At 35.1% G+C, this 15,916-nt stretch overlaps 1 protein-coding gene across 1 annotated transcript; it reads right to left on the minus strand.

The window, feature by feature from the left end:
* LOC109849901 lies at positions 1,697–2,936 on the minus strand. Its single transcript, XM_020419784.1, has 3 exons — positions 2,928–2,936; positions 2,461–2,821; positions 1,697–2,392 (listed from the first exon to the last, which is right to left on the minus strand). The coding sequence occupies exons 2-3, from the start codon at positions 2,553–2,555 to the stop codon at positions 1,756–1,758; spliced, it is 732 nt and encodes a 243-aa protein (XP_020275373.1). The 5' UTR covers positions 2,556–2,821; positions 2,928–2,936; the 3' UTR covers positions 1,697–1,755.

Below are 15,916 nucleotides of genomic sequence, written 5' to 3' on the forward strand. Positions count from 1 at the left end.
TAGTTCTATTTTTTACAACGTTATAAACCTAATTTTTACCACGTTAGATCTAATTTATACCAAGTTAGTTCTATTTTATACAACGTTAGATCTAATTTATACAAAGTTAGTTCTAATTTATACAAAGTTTGTTCTCATTTTATACCAAGTTAGTTCTAATTTATACCAAGTTAGTTCTAATTTATACCAAGTTATTTCTGTTCTGTAGAGTGTTAGTTCTAATCTGCACAGTGTTAGTTCTATTCTGTAGAGTGTTAGTTCTAATCTGCACAGTGTTAGTTCTATTCTGTAGAGTGTTAGTTCTAATCTGCACAGTGTTAGTTCTATTCTGTAGAGTGTTAGTTCTAATCTGCACAGTGTTAGTTCTATTCTGTAGAGTGTTAGTTCTAATCTGCACAGTGTTAGTTCTATTCTGTAGAGTGTTAGTTCTAATCTGCACAGTGTTAGTTCTATTCTGTAGAGTGTTAGTTCTAATCTGCACAGTGTTAGTTCTATTCTGTAGAGTGTTAGTTCTAATCTGCACAGTGTTAGTTCTATTCTGTAGAGTGTTAGTTCTAATCTGCACAGTGTTAGTTCTATTCTGTAGAGTGTTAGTTCTAATCTGCACAGTGTTAGTTCTATTCTGTAGAGTGTTAGTTCTAATCTGCACAGTGTTAGTTCTAATCTGTAGAGTGTTAGTTCTATTCTGCACAGTGTTCGTTCTAATCTGTAGCTTGTGATGGCTTGTTAGTTCTATTTTATTACACGTTATATCTAATTTATACCACGTTATATCTAATTTGTGTTAGTTTTATTTTATACCAAGTTATAAACCTAATTTATACCACGTTATATCTCATTTTATACCAAGTTATTTCTAATTTATACCAAGTTAGTTCTATTTTATATCACGTTATAAACCTAATTTATACCACGTTATATCTAATTTATACCACGTTAGCTCTAATTTATACCAAGATAGTTCTATTTTTTACAACGTTATAAACCTAATTTATACCAAGTTAGTTCTATTTTATACAATGTTAGATCTAATTTATACAAAGTTAGTTCTATTTTATACCAAGTTTGTTCTCATTTTATACCAAGTTAGTTCTAATTTATACCAAGTTAGTTCTAATTTATACCAAGTTAGTTCTAATTTATACCAAGTTAGTTCTAATTTATACCAAGTTAGTTCTAATTTATACCAAGTTAGTTCTAATTTATACCAAGTTATTTCTGTTCTGTAAAGTGTTAGTTCTAATCTGTAGAGTGTTAGTTCTATTCTGCACAGTGTTAGTTCTGTTCTGTAGAGTGTTAGTTCTAATCTGCACAGTGTTAGTTCTATTCTGTAGAGTGTTAGTTCTAATCTGCACAGTGTTAGTTCTATTCTGTAGAGTGTTAGTTCTATTCTGCACAGTGTTAGTTCAAGTCTGTAGAGTGTTAGTGCTATCCTGTAGAGTGTTAGTTCTATTCTGTAATCTGTTCCGATCCAAGTCAGTTCTGCTTCTGCACATGTTAGTACTATCTGATACCAAGTTAGTTCTATTCTTTGGCTTGTTACTCCTAGCCCCTCGAGCGCATCGAATAACTGAGATGTTAGTTCTATTCTTTTAAGCGTGTTAGGCCTAATATGATAGTTGTTTTGTTACTTACAACTTTTTATCTAGTGTAAGCTGATGTTAGTTCCCGATTAACAAAGAGTAAACATTCAATCGGAAAAAAACAAAATATTTGTTGCATACTGGGACGAAAACACTTCAACATATCAAACACTTAGTCAGCTATAGATTCATTACATGTTTTACGGTTATGACCTTCCATATGACATCGAGAACATTTTACTGGCCGCGTGTAAACAGTTCTGTTGTTGATACGCCTGGTTTTATTTCTCCCTTTCCTTTTTGTTGTAAGTGGAGGTAGGATCTGTATCTCATCCCTTGGCACGATGCGCTTCTCAAAGTCAGGGATAGGGTAGAGGATTGGCTCGTAGCTCTTTTTAAAGGCTTCAACCGTCATAAACCAGTCACAGAACTGGTAGACATCCCTTTTCATAAACATAATGGATGCGCATGCATGTTTGCAAGGGACACGGGTTACATCCCACCCACGGCAAGTGCATGTTTTATTGTCTAGATCCACTTGACAAGATCTATGGGATTGTACCTCAAATAATCCTGTGTGGGACTGACGAACCTCCAATGGACGGCCATTTTCCATGTTCTCTTTGAGAGCAAGTTCAGCTTTGGGGCAAAGAAATTGATTCCAGCTTTCAGCCATGGTTCGTCGCTCATTCATACGAACCATAATCTGTTTACGTATGTGCTCTACCAGTTGAAGTATCCGTAGTAGCCTAGCCTCATGTATCCATTTGTTGAATGACTCTGCAACATTTGATGTAACGTGACCATATCTGAAACATAATAGGGAATTCGTCAAGCGGCTTATAATAGTCATGTAATGAAATAGCTTATAACTTACCTAACTCCAGGAAAAAACGCATTGGCCCAGTTTTCTGGAGCGTAGTTCATCACAATATTGTAAGCTCTTTCGTCAACCAGTCTAATGTCGTCCATGTAATCGTTCCATTCTGCTCTAGTATATTTGTAACAGGCAGATTGCAATAGATTACCCAAGATCTGAGTATCTTTTGATTTGAATCCCAAATCCTTCAACTTTGTCCTGAAGTTCTCAACTAGATGCAACACACATCGAGAGTGTATAGAATCTGGAAAAAATTCTCTAACTGCTTCTCTGATCCCCTTATCCGCATCTGAAATTATCACTAGCTTGTGTGGAGGGTTGTATGGATCTGGCCTTTCATAGAGAATAGACCACAAACCTACAAAGAGTTGTGGTTACCATACACGAATTATAGAGTTAGCAATGAATGAGCTAGAATTATCATAACCTGCAATAGAACTAACATAGCTAGGGATAGAACTAACCTTGTAAGAACCACTTCTAGTTAACGTTATTTTCCTGATCGCATATACAGTACGCCAATGGAAATATCCTCTGATTTCCATCATATGCTACGGCGCTTAGGAGTATGCCTTTGAATCGATCTTTAAGAAAGGTACCATCCAAAAATAAGAGTGGTCTACAGCCGTATAAAAAACCATTTATGCAGGCGGCGTAGCATATGAATAACCTTGTAAACCTCCCCTCATACTGTTCAACATGAATATAGCTACCTGGGTTTGTCTTCTTGACCTCTTCTACATACCTAGAAAATTGAAGATTAAGCGTTAGTACCAACATTGAAAAATTAGTATAATCAACGTCACATAAAGAAAATTAGTTTGTCTTTTGTTAGATATCAACTTCTATTTACCATCGTAATTGATCGTAGGACTCACGGACATCACCATATAATTTCTCTTGTGCTCTTTCATTACCCCACCAAATCTTACTATAATCGACCCTAATCCCATACGAGCTTAGAAACTCCTTTTAAACGTCAATAGGCCGTATATCCGGTCGAACCTTTAATGTGGGTTATAATTGGGTAGCAATGAATCGCCTTGAGGCTCTAGATTGACCAGCATTATTGCCATGCTGCCCACAACTGTGATTGTCCACAAACCTTTTGATTTCAAGTCTATTATCATTTTTCGGTGGAGAGGCAAATAACATCCACGGACAATTTTTTGCTGCCTTAAACCGACAAAACACTCGAATACGCTTCGGTTCATTCTTCCCAAACTCGTATTCGAATTTTTTTGCCATGGAGTAGTATAGCAAGGCCAATCTTAACTCCTTCGCACTTTCAAATCGTTGTCCCTCACCGGTTAAAGCTGTGTGCCACCAAGTAGGAATCCTCTCTGATCTGCTAATCATGTCATCAATCGTCATGACATCATCTCCGGAAGGATTGTCATTGGGATTCTTATCTGGAACACTTTTGGTCCACAACGCCGACGGACCACAGTCTACACTTTTTGAGTTCAAACTGCACAAATAGTAGAAGTATCAACAGATAATAGCAAAAGCTAAAAAGCAAAAACGACAATTGCTTGCTGTTAGAATCAATTAGAACTAGAAAGACTAACAATATAACCATTAGAGCTAACAGTGCATTGATTAGAACTGACATAATAGCTATTAGAACAAACAATATAGCCATTAAAGGTTAGTTCTAATTTAACGAAGTTATTTCTATTTTATAACAAGCTATTTCAAAATTATAACATGTTAGTTCTCTTCTGTAGAGTGTTAGTTCTAATCTGCACAGTGTTAGTTCTATTCTGTAGAGTGTTAGTTCTAATCTGCACAGTGTTAGTTCTATTCTGTAGAGTGTTAGTTCTAATCCGCACAGCGTTAGTTCTATTCTGCACAGTGTTAGTTCTATTCTGTAGAGTGTTAGTTCTAATCTGCATAGTGTTAGTTCTATTCTGTAGCGTGTTAGTTCTAATAATATGCACAGTGTTAGTTCTAATCTGTAGTGTGTTAGTGTCAATTCTAACCGATGGCTTGTTAGTTCTATTTTATACCTACATTGTCTAATTTATACCACGTTATATCTAATTTATAACAATTAGGACTAACAATATGGGAACTATAGTGGAACTAGCAATAACTCTAGTAGAACTAACAAAATAGCGATTAGAACTGACAAATAAAACATTAGAACTCTAGTATGGAGCATAACAAAGAACTGCTTAATGACAAATAAAACATTAGAACTGAAGTCCAGTTAAACCTAGTATAGAACTAACAAGAAGACGATTAGAACTTAAGTTAATTGATTTTACAGTTAACCTACATGTCTTGTCGGACTTGCTCGTTTTCCTGTTTATTCGAAGAATCATCTCCTTCTTTAAAAGCTTGCACGTGAACCTCTTTCAGTCCAAGATTGTGGCAATGCTCCACCATAGACGTCAGATCACCATCGTTCTCAATGAGAAAATTTAAGCTTCCAACAGTTTGATCTTCGTATGCCAAAATTAATGACTCGTATGGAAGAGCTAACCTCTCTGCCGCATCAAACTTGAGATCTAAGATGGTGGTTGAAGAATTAATCTTCAAGAATACTGCTTTATACTACGAAGAGACAATGCAGATGATGTCCTTTTCAGCCATTTTGAAGGGATAGTAAGAGTATTGGAGAGAGTTATGGAGAGAATTTTGGTCTGAGGAGGAGGAGTAATGGAGAACTAACTAGTTATTGCTCATGATGGAGTAAAAAAAGGAGGAAATTTCCCTCCATTTTCCCCATCATATCGTATTAATGAGAAGTGACTTCTGTTGTTCGGGACCAGGACTCGTCTGGGGAAGAAAGAGAAGGGCAGTTTCGGTTTTTTTGCAAAATACGATCTGCTTTTAGTATAAAGCTGACGTGGAGGGGGCTTAAAACATTAAAGCTCAACTTTTGGGGCTATTCCACATGGGGCAAAGTACAGGGGGGCTAGTCACACGAAGTTCCCACTTTTGGGACCTGGACACATTTTTCCCTAACATAAATTAATGTGGGGCTAGTTAGATTAGCTCCATTTAGATTAGCATTATTTTATGAAGCCAACTCTTTATTCGTTGTATGCAATCTTCTATCTTTTTCCTGAATCTAGACTAGCTCAAATCATCACATTTATGTATAACTATATCCTTCGTGTCATTATCCATTCCAATCAAGGGGGAAAAGCAACAATTGTATCAACTCATTGAAATCCACCGCTCCCTTCAGTTCATCTCTCCACTTTTGAACCTCCACATACGGATCCTAGAGCAACTTGTTATTACCAAATAAAATTATATCAAATCGGCAAATAACATAAACAAGACATAGCACTCAGCCATCATAGACCACCAATAAGCTATTGGTAGTATGTTTAAAATTAAATGAAATACATCTTATAGAACCATGCGCAACAATCTATAAAATACATCATAGAGACACCCTACATCATAATGTCTTAAAAGTTTTTGTTGGGAAAAACAAGCATAAAAACTAATCCAAAATAATACAGAACAAATCATATAGGAAAGAAAGAAAAGAGCAGAAATTTAGAAATATCATATTAAAAACACTTCAAGTTTGAAATACTTTACAAAAGTGCTGAATCGCCCTCTTAACAGAGGACTGACCTTGAAAAAACTATACCCCATCTACGGTAGCATTGGGTCTGCACAGCAATTCCGATGATGAGACGGCTGCAGTCCAAAGAAGTGCTCTCTTCTTGTGAACACCACGACTATTTCTTCAGTTCGCTAGAACCTCAAATATTTAACAACTTGTAGAATTATTAAAAGAAGAAGACAAATATTTCATTTTTCTATATATTTCAAATGATCAGAAGAAGCCCTTTTATAAGGTTCGTGGGAGACAAAGATTTGAATTCTAGTTATTGCAATGTTTTGTAACGTCTGTAATAAAACCTATTCAATCCTTATAACGTTTGTAACGTACGAAATGTTCAACTAGTTTTAAGTGAGCACATGCGAAACGTTTACGCTCGTTTAAAGACAGTACGTGTAAAAAAAGCACGCGCCAGACTACGCACCCAGACCGCACGCCCGGACCGCATGCCCAGACCCGATCCGCGCACCCGGACCCGCACGCACGAGCCCGCTCACACAGTCCCGCTCGCTTGCTCGCACCTTGCTTATATACCAATACAAGTGTATAACATTAACACATTTGTCATATCATATATAACACGTGTGTTAATTTGAGCCAACTAAAATACATTAAATTAGCCAATATGAGACTAAAACTCACATATTACTTATTAAACATATTTTAATTTTTATCTATGGAATCCAATCATTAAATAATATCTTTTCATAAAAACCCTTTAAGATTCATTTATTTTAACATTCCCCCACAATTCCATAGCGGACAGTAATTAAGATTATACATATCATGATTTCGGAGAAGGTATCTTCTGATTTGAACCTTCCCTATAGTTATCCAATTTTATCACCACAGGCACGAAGTGAAACTAAGTCTTGAACTTGAACCTTTTATGTGGTGATATGCATTGGTAACAACACAATATAAGCTATAGAAGAGCAATCTTTAGGTTTGACGCATTATGGCCATGCGTACTTATCCTTTTCATGAACAATTTCGAGGAATAACCCCCTTCCTTTAATTGTGGCCACACAATTATGTTCATATAGCTGGGCATCTCCAAGGATGCACTGATTGCATCTTGTCTTAAAGACTTGATCTCATTCAGAGTTGAAACACTCTTACTACACTAGCAGTTATCAACACCTTTTAGGTATACATGATGATAGACTCAGATATAAAGTATCAATCTATGATTAGGTCTTTAACTCACTCAACAATTTGTTATTACCACATTGAACCTATTTTGTGGGATTCCCACTCATATAGGTTGGGTTGCTACTGTCGATGAGTTAGGTAATGATTTCAGTCCCATCATCAAATTGGATTTAAGAACTAGTGACAACTCTAGTCCTTTTGTAAATGGATCTGCTATGTTGTCCTTGGACCTGATAAGTCCACAACAATTATCCCTTCATCAACAAACTTCTTCACAATCTTTATCCGTACTTGGATATGACCTCGAGTTTTGCGAGTATACTTTGAACTTTTAATTCTTTCAATTGTGGTCATATTGTCATAATGCATAGAGATTACAGGAATATGCTTGCTGATCATGGGTAATTCGAACATAAGTCCCTTAAGCCATTCAACTTCTAAACCAGTAGTGTCCAAAGAGCAAAGTTTTGCCTTAAACATAGACTAAGACAAAATGATCTGTTTGACAGATCTCCAGGCAACAGCGCCATCACCCAAGGTAAGTACATACCCTATACAACCATTGTTACCTGAACCCATAGCAATCCAACTAGTATCAATGTATCCCTCCATAACGGGAGGAAATATACCATAATGCAGTGCAGGGAAAACAGTTCCCTTCAGGTACCGAAGTATCTTATCCATGGCCTCCCAATGAGCCCTATTTGGATAGCTAGTGTATCTACTTAATTTAGTAACTGAGTAAAATATATTCGGTCTCGAACAATTTGCAAGATACGTTAAGCTTCCAATGATCTGAGAATATCTCAATTGAGATATAGAGACTCCACTTACATTCTTGTAGAGAGTTACTGAAGGATTATATGAAGTTTTGGTAGGTTTGCAATTTTTATAGTCAAATTTCTCAATAACCTTCTCAACATAGTGAGATTGAGAATAACTATACCCTCAAATGATCTTATCAATTTTAGGCCAAGAATCATGTCAGTAACTCTCATGTCCTTCATTTCAAACTTACTACTCAAGAATGACTTAGTCTCATTGATTATCCCAATGTTAGATCCAAACAATAGAATAGAATCAACATAAATGCACTGAAGAATACAAGAATCACCTCTTACTTTACTCTAAATGCACTTATCAGACTCAATCATTTTGAAAACAAAATCAATGATAGTTATATTAAACCTTTTTATACCATTGTTTATGGGCTTGTTTAAGTCCGTATAGACTTTACATGTTTACATACTTTCCTTTCATTTCTAGATGCTACAGATCCCTTAGGTTGATCCATATAAATCTTTTTTTTAAGAAAACCATGAAGAAAAGTAGTTTTTACATCCATCTGGTGGATTGTGAAATCATATATGGAAGCCAATGCTATAAGCGTTCTGATTGTAGTCATGCGGGCAACTAGGGAGTATATGTCAAAGAAATCAATTCCTTCAACTTGTTTGAACCCCTTGGCAACAAATCTAGCCTTAAATTTTTCTACCATCTGCTTTTATTTTCCTTTTAAAAATCATTTGGACCCAATTGTCTTACACCCAGGAGGAAGATCAACTAATTCCCATGTCCCATTAGAGACAATAGAATCTATTTCACTTTTCACAGCTTCCTTCCATTGTTTAGTCTCTTTTGAGATCATAGCGGATCTGTTGGAAATAGAATCCTCCTCGATGTTGTAAGTGACAAAGTCACTTCCAGAATCCTTGACGATCCTTGATATTTTACTCCTTCTAGGTTCATCAAAATCATCTGGTCTTTCAGATTCAAATTTAGAACTACATGCCCCCACATTTGTCATCCTTTTCACATGATCAAGAATGAAAGTTGAGACAAATACTAGATTTTTATTAGAAATATTTTGAGGCATTCTAGTTTTTATAGGAAAAACATCCTCAAAAAATATTACATCACCAAATATTTCAACAATTGTATTAACATCTGTGCTTGGATTTCAGATTTGATCACTAAGAATCTCAAAGTATAGGTGTTTTCTACATAACCCAAAAAGATAGAGTTTACTGTCTTAGGACTTAGCTTCTTCCTCTTGTGTTATGGGATTATCACTTTTGCTAGATACCCCCACACTTTAAGGTATTTCAAGCTTGTCTTTCGGCCTCTCTAAAGTTCAAATGCAATACTTTCTTTATGTTTCTGAGAGACTCTATTCAGACTATGGCAAACCATATTCAAATCCTCTCCCCACATAAATTTTTCTTGAGCATCATCTTTAGTTTTAAGCAAGTAAACATATTAATATTTGCTATAGTCATCTATAAAGGTGATAAAATATTTCTTCATGTCTTTGGTCAAAACATTATTAAATTCACAAATGTCAGTATGAACTAAATCAAGCACCTCAGAGTTTTCTATCAACATATTGAAAATGTTTATTTGTTTGTTTAGTTGTTACACATACTTGACATTTCTTACTATGATCTAAAGAGTATTTTGGAATTATATTAAGATTCATCATTCTTTTAACAGAATTAAAATTAACATGACCAAGACGTTAGTGCCAAATATTAGATGCTTCAATATTATTACTAACAGGACAATCAGAAACAAAAATTTTATTTATTTCAGAACTAAGAACATGTTTTGCTCTAATCTTATACATTCCATCAGAATCATAGCCTTTAAAGATACAATATTCAACATGTGACATAACTACTTTATTACATTTAAAAGAAAACTCATAACCCTCCCTAACTAAACATGAACCACTAATAATGTTATGTTGAACAGCATGAATATGATGTACCCTGTGTAATGATAGAACTTGCCCTGAAGAAAACTTCAGGTCCACTCGTCCATATTTTAACACTTTAGGTCCAGATTGGTTCCCCATCTTCACAGTATTTTCACTTGCAGACTGGTAAGACACTAACAATAATTTGTCAATACAAATGTGTACGTGTGCACCAGTATCCACCAACCATTTATTTGGTTTATTAATATTTAGTAATTCAGGGTTAATAGAAACATATCCTTCTATGGATCTAGTAGGCTCAGTCATAACCATGTTAACCTGAGCACACTAGTAAACTCTGGATTGACTTTAACTTTCTTTATAGGACAAGCTTTAGCCCAATGTCTAGTATGTCCACAATTCTAATATGTTTTGTTTGCTATTGGATCTTAGATTTGGCTTTGATTTTGTCATCAGGTTTGCCATTAGGTTTGTTTTTAAACTTTTTCTTAGAAGTTATAATGTTTACTTTAGGTTGGTGCTCAACAGGCATAACATGTTTCTAATTCTTATGCTCTTCCTCAATAGCTATGGCAATCATCAAGTTATCAAGATTTATTTTTCCTTACGATGCTTGAGAGACATTCCAAAAGTCTCCTAAGAATTAGAAAATTTTTCGATGATTACCACACCTTGAAATTTTTCAAGAAGCTCCATTTCAGCTTCTCGAAGAGCATGAAGAATGAACAAAAGTTCATGTGCTTGTTCTGTTACAGATTTACCCTCGATCATTAAAAACTTTAAGAACTTGGACACAAAATATTTTTCAAGACTGAATCTCCCTCTTAATAGAGGACTAATCTTGAAGAAACTATGCCCCACTTACGGTAGCATTGGGTCTGCATAATACTTCTGAGGATGAGACAGCTGCAGTTCAAAGAAGTGCTCTCTTCTTGTGAACACAACGGCTACTTCTTCAGTTCGTCAGAACATCTAGTATTTAACAACTTATAGAATTATAAAATAAGAAGACATGAGATTTTATTTTTCTGTGTTTCAAATAATCAGAGGAAGCCCTTTTATAAGGTTCATGGGGGACAAAGATTTGAATTTCAGTTATTACAAATGTTTGTAACGTCTACAGTAAAACCTATTCAATCCTTGTAACGTACGAAAAATTTAGCTAGTTTTAAGTGAGCACATGCAAAACGTTTAAGCTCCTTTAAAGACAGCACGTGTAAAAAGAGCACACGTCCGGACCCCGTGCTGTACCCGGCGCTCGGTCCCGCTCGCTTTTATACCAACACAAGTGGATAATACTAATACCTTTGTTATACTATATATAACACGTGTGTTAATTTGAACCAACTAAAATACATTCAATTAGCCAATGTGGGACTAAAACTCACATATTACTTAGTAAACACATTTTAATTTTCATCTATGGAATCCTACCATTAATGATATTTTACCATAAAAACCCTCTAACATTCATTTATTTCAACAGATAGTAATGTGTGAAGATCCTGACAAATCAAAAGTTATTTTCATGACCAACTTCTTATTTATCATATTTAAGCATATAATCTTTGTATTGACGATATTCCACCTTCTCATTTTCTTGTTGGGTGATCACAGGTTTTTTTTTTTTCCTCCTTAGGTTGTGATAATTCTTATATGTTATCAAAATTTACTATTAAATCCCGTTAATTTCTAGTATCTATGCCCATACCTCCTTTCATTAGCCTTATCTTCGAGATTGTTAATATTATCTGTTGATCACTACTTTTGTATGACTAAGAGACTAAGAATTGTCAAAATAATCTGTCTGTTTAAACGTTAAGAAATAAATATTTGTTTAAATATTCTCCCACTATTAATGTGGGAGCTTCGTGGCTTTTTGAGAACTATTATGTCCAAAATTTTAACAATAATAGGAATTCTGTCGTGTTCAGAATACGTCAGAAATACTAAAGAGTGACTAAATCTTTTTTTTTTGGGGAGGGGGGGGGGGGGGGGGGGGGGACCTCCAAGCACACAAAATGCAGGTCAAGGTCAGATCGATTTCCATATCTTCTTCTTTCTGATTTTGGGGTGGTGTTTCGATTGTTCGTTACAGAAGCGCAATAATCAAGCAGCTTAATTCCACGTCCTCATAATCCAGTTTTCATGAATAATGGACCAAAATTGCATCCCGAAGCTGACTCCTAGTTTGTGTGTGATAAAAGTTAGCAATCACGTCAATATCTACTTCTTATGTTCGGCCTCTAGTTCTGATCAGCTATTTGAACGAAGATGTTCGCCGTCAAAATTATCCGATTTTTTCCCTGCACAAAATTAGGCTTGGCATTAATTTCTACGCTCCTGCCTTGAGAAAACGAGTATTAGAAGATATGAAACAGAAATATCCACCTCTTTCAATTAATCTCTAAACGATATATATACCATATATATATATATATATATATATATATATATAATTATATATATATAAATATATATATATTAATAATATATATATAATTATAAAATATAATATATATATATAATATATATAATATAGAGCAAAAACTTCTGTAACGTTAAGTGGACGTCCACAGTAAGTTCTTATCCTTGATGATTACTTGATTAGCTATATTTGGAATGATCGGCTCCGTTAACTTGATCTACATATTCTAAAACTTCTGTCAACTTTGTGTGTTTGAGTTTTTAGAATATGTAGATCAAGTTGACGGAAGCGGATCATCCCACAATGTAGCTCAAATCAAGTGAACATCAATGGATAAGAAACTTAGTGGACGTCCACTTAAGGTTGACAAGAAGTTTGCCATCTATATATATATATATATATATATATATATATATAATATATATAATATATATATTATATTATATATATATATATATATATATATATATATATATATATATATATAAGATTAATGGGTTACCTTGTCATAGGAAGGGATTTCGCTCCTAATGACGCCTCTAAATCATATGATTGAGCGACATTATGGATGATCCGCGTTCCGTTGAACTTGATCTACATATTCTAAAACCCCAATACACCAAGTTTGGGGTGAATTCGTCGTCGTTTGATCCTGCCATCGACCATGGTAAAATCTAATTCATTCAAACCGTTAGAAAATGATAGACGAAGTGGATGAAGGTCAAAAACACGACCGGTTCACCCAAACTTTGGTATGTTAGGGTTTATAGAAATATGTAGATCAAGTTCAACAGAGCGGGATCATCCACAATATTGCTCAAATCCATGTGAATTTTAGAGGCGTCATAGAGGAAATCCCCCTCCTATGACAAGGATACCGCATGTAATCCTCTCTCCTCTCTCTCTCATCTCTCTTATATATATATAATATATTATATTAATAATATATATAAATTAATATAATATATATATATATAAATAATATATATATATATATATATATATAATAATATATAATATATATAAATATTATATATATATATATAGGGAGAGGTTCAATACACAACCTCACTATCCTAAAAACTAAAAAAACCTGCTCCTCTCCATTGGATCTAGATTCATTCGCAAATGGCTGAGATTAAAGTTGCATAAGAGTAATCAGGTAAATAACAGGCCCACTAAAGAGAGTAAATTAATGCTTCTCTGTTGATCTCCAATTTTCCCATGCATTCTCACGGCTCAGGCAACCCAACAGTCACGAAGAGCAGCTCTCTCTCAATCGAAGAAATCGTCCCATCAGCTCTCGTTCATCATTCATCGTTATTCAGGCTCTCGTTCATGCGGGAAATCGTTCCAGCAACTCATCGTTCAGCGTTCTTTCAGCTCTGTCGTCATCGTCCAGCAGACTAATCGTTCGTCGCCTAGCAGCTCTTGTTCAGCGTTTCCAGGCTCTCTCGATCATCGCCAGCAGCTGGCCGACGTTAACATTATGGAGATTTAAATGGAGAGCTTGAAATTCAGGTGTGCAGGGTCTAGTTTGTTTTGATTGAATGGATCTAAAGATTCAGTATTTAAAATACTTAGTCATATGATTATTAATGATAGGAGCTTAAACGCTTAAAAACATTTTGTTTGGATATTTAAAATGAGAGTTTGAAATCAGTTGAACAACGTATAGTTGTTAATCTAGATTAACTGTCATTGAATCGAGATTCATTGTTATAGATTGCCAGTGTTTTTCAAATAATATCCACTTGTTTACTGGCAGGTGAATCTGGATTTCAAATGGCAGTGAATCGAGATTCACACAGATTAAATTACAATTTAATGAATTCAATGGCAGTGAATTTATATCCACTCCAACGTGAATCTCGATTCATTGCGATGAATCCCGATTGTAGTTTTTCATAAATTTATTCACTTGTTTACTGGCAGTGAATCTGGATTCCAATGAAGTGAATCCGAGAATTCACTACAGAATTAATTAGCAATGATATGAACAATACAGTTGAATCTAGATTCATTGGCGATGAAATCCCGATTCAGTATAAATCAAAACTTAAGTCATATGACTTATTATCTAGGAGTTTGATATCGTGAACATTTTATGTCAATATAATTGGAGAGCTAAAATTCAGTTGAAGCAAGTTCCTAGTTGTGCAGGAATGCAATATCTTCATAATGTATTCCCATGTTTTCTTTAGTGAATGTGGATTCCTCATTGAACTAGATTCCACGAAAAGAAAATAGGGAATACATATGAAATCATTACATTCTATAATAACTAAACTGTTCCAAACGGATTCAAAGAGTTTAAATGTAGTGAATATGAAATTCAATGTAGTGAAATCGAGATTCACCTCCAGTGAATCCAGATTCATTGCGATGAATCCAGATCAGTAATAAACATATCCATATTATTTATGTTCTTTATTCGTTGTAGGCAGCAATGAAACAAAATTAAGGAACGCACATGTTATAAAATGAAATCGGACAGTGATTTTTTTGGAAGATGTAATGGAACGAAGTAGCCTCGATTCGCTTTGAATCACCAGGTGGTGTATGTAAATTGGAAACCTCGGGTTGAAGCCGAAAATTTAATACTTATCTAAACAAAAGCTTCGATCAACTAAGAGGATGTATACGATTTTACCGAGAGTATGGACGTAAAAGTGGGTTTACGATCAGACGGGCATACAGAGAAGAAACATGAGGACGGTACAGTTCTTCTTAAAAACACAATTGTTTAGCAGTAGAGGCTGGCAGCAAATGAATCAAAGATGGAATGTTGAATTTTGATGATTTTAGTAGCAAGTTCGAAAAGAGAAGGAGAACTAGTATCTAGTAGAATGTGGCTTGCAAACTAAAGTCCATGTTTAAGTTTGATGGTTTGAAAGGATTATGTTTCCTCATTTGTTGAAGAGCAGTCTCATTTTTTGTCTCCGGTAGTGGGAAACAATTTTGGAAAGTCAAATAGAAGTTCTCGGTCTCGCACATAAGTGTAGGCTGTCTAAAAATCACAATAGATAGCCGATCCCTATCAAGCCCCATGATAATGGAAGTTACAATCAGACGACTTCTAATCACTGCATCCCGCAACTCTGGCAAACCGCTATAAACACAGCCTCATCCTGAGATATGATCTTGATGGCTCGACAACAGCATGACTTAATATTATATTAGGCAACTATTAAGATGCTGATAGGCAGTGTAATGATTTCAGAAAGTAAATAGGTTGGACTTAGTTGGTGAGTTTACTTGGTAGAGAGCTGTGGGCAATATTCACCGTTCAAAACACTATGGATGTTGATTCCCGGTCAAGCTCTCACAACGAAAGCTACAAATCAAATACTTTTCGGGTCGACCAGTCGAAAGGCAAATAGGAGATTTTCACACAGATTGAGAAGAGTTACAATTCGACGACGCTTCCGACAGGATGATGAAAAAAACCCTATTCAGTGGCTTCACAATCGATGGCGAGAGTTACAATCTGACGACTCTCATATCCTATAACCAGAGCAAAGATCAAAATAAGCAATGGCCTTGCAATTCCATA

Source organism: Asparagus officinalis, chromosome 7 (assembly GCF_001876935.1).
Source record: "Asparagus officinalis chromosome 7, Aspof.V1, whole genome shotgun sequence".
In the NCBI taxonomy this organism is placed as follows: domain Eukaryota; kingdom Viridiplantae; phylum Streptophyta; class Magnoliopsida; order Asparagales; family Asparagaceae; genus Asparagus; species Asparagus officinalis.

Excerpts from the sequence above, each read along its gene's own strand:
- LOC109849901 (XM_020419784.1), bottom strand. The coding sequence starts at position 2,555 with ATGGACGACATTAGACTGGTTGACGAAAGAGCTTACAATATTGTGATG. Across the intron at positions 2,393-2,460 it reads GCGTTTTTTCCTGGAGTTAG|ATATGGTCACGTTACATCAA; the intron begins GTAAGTTATAAG and ends ATTATGTTTCAG.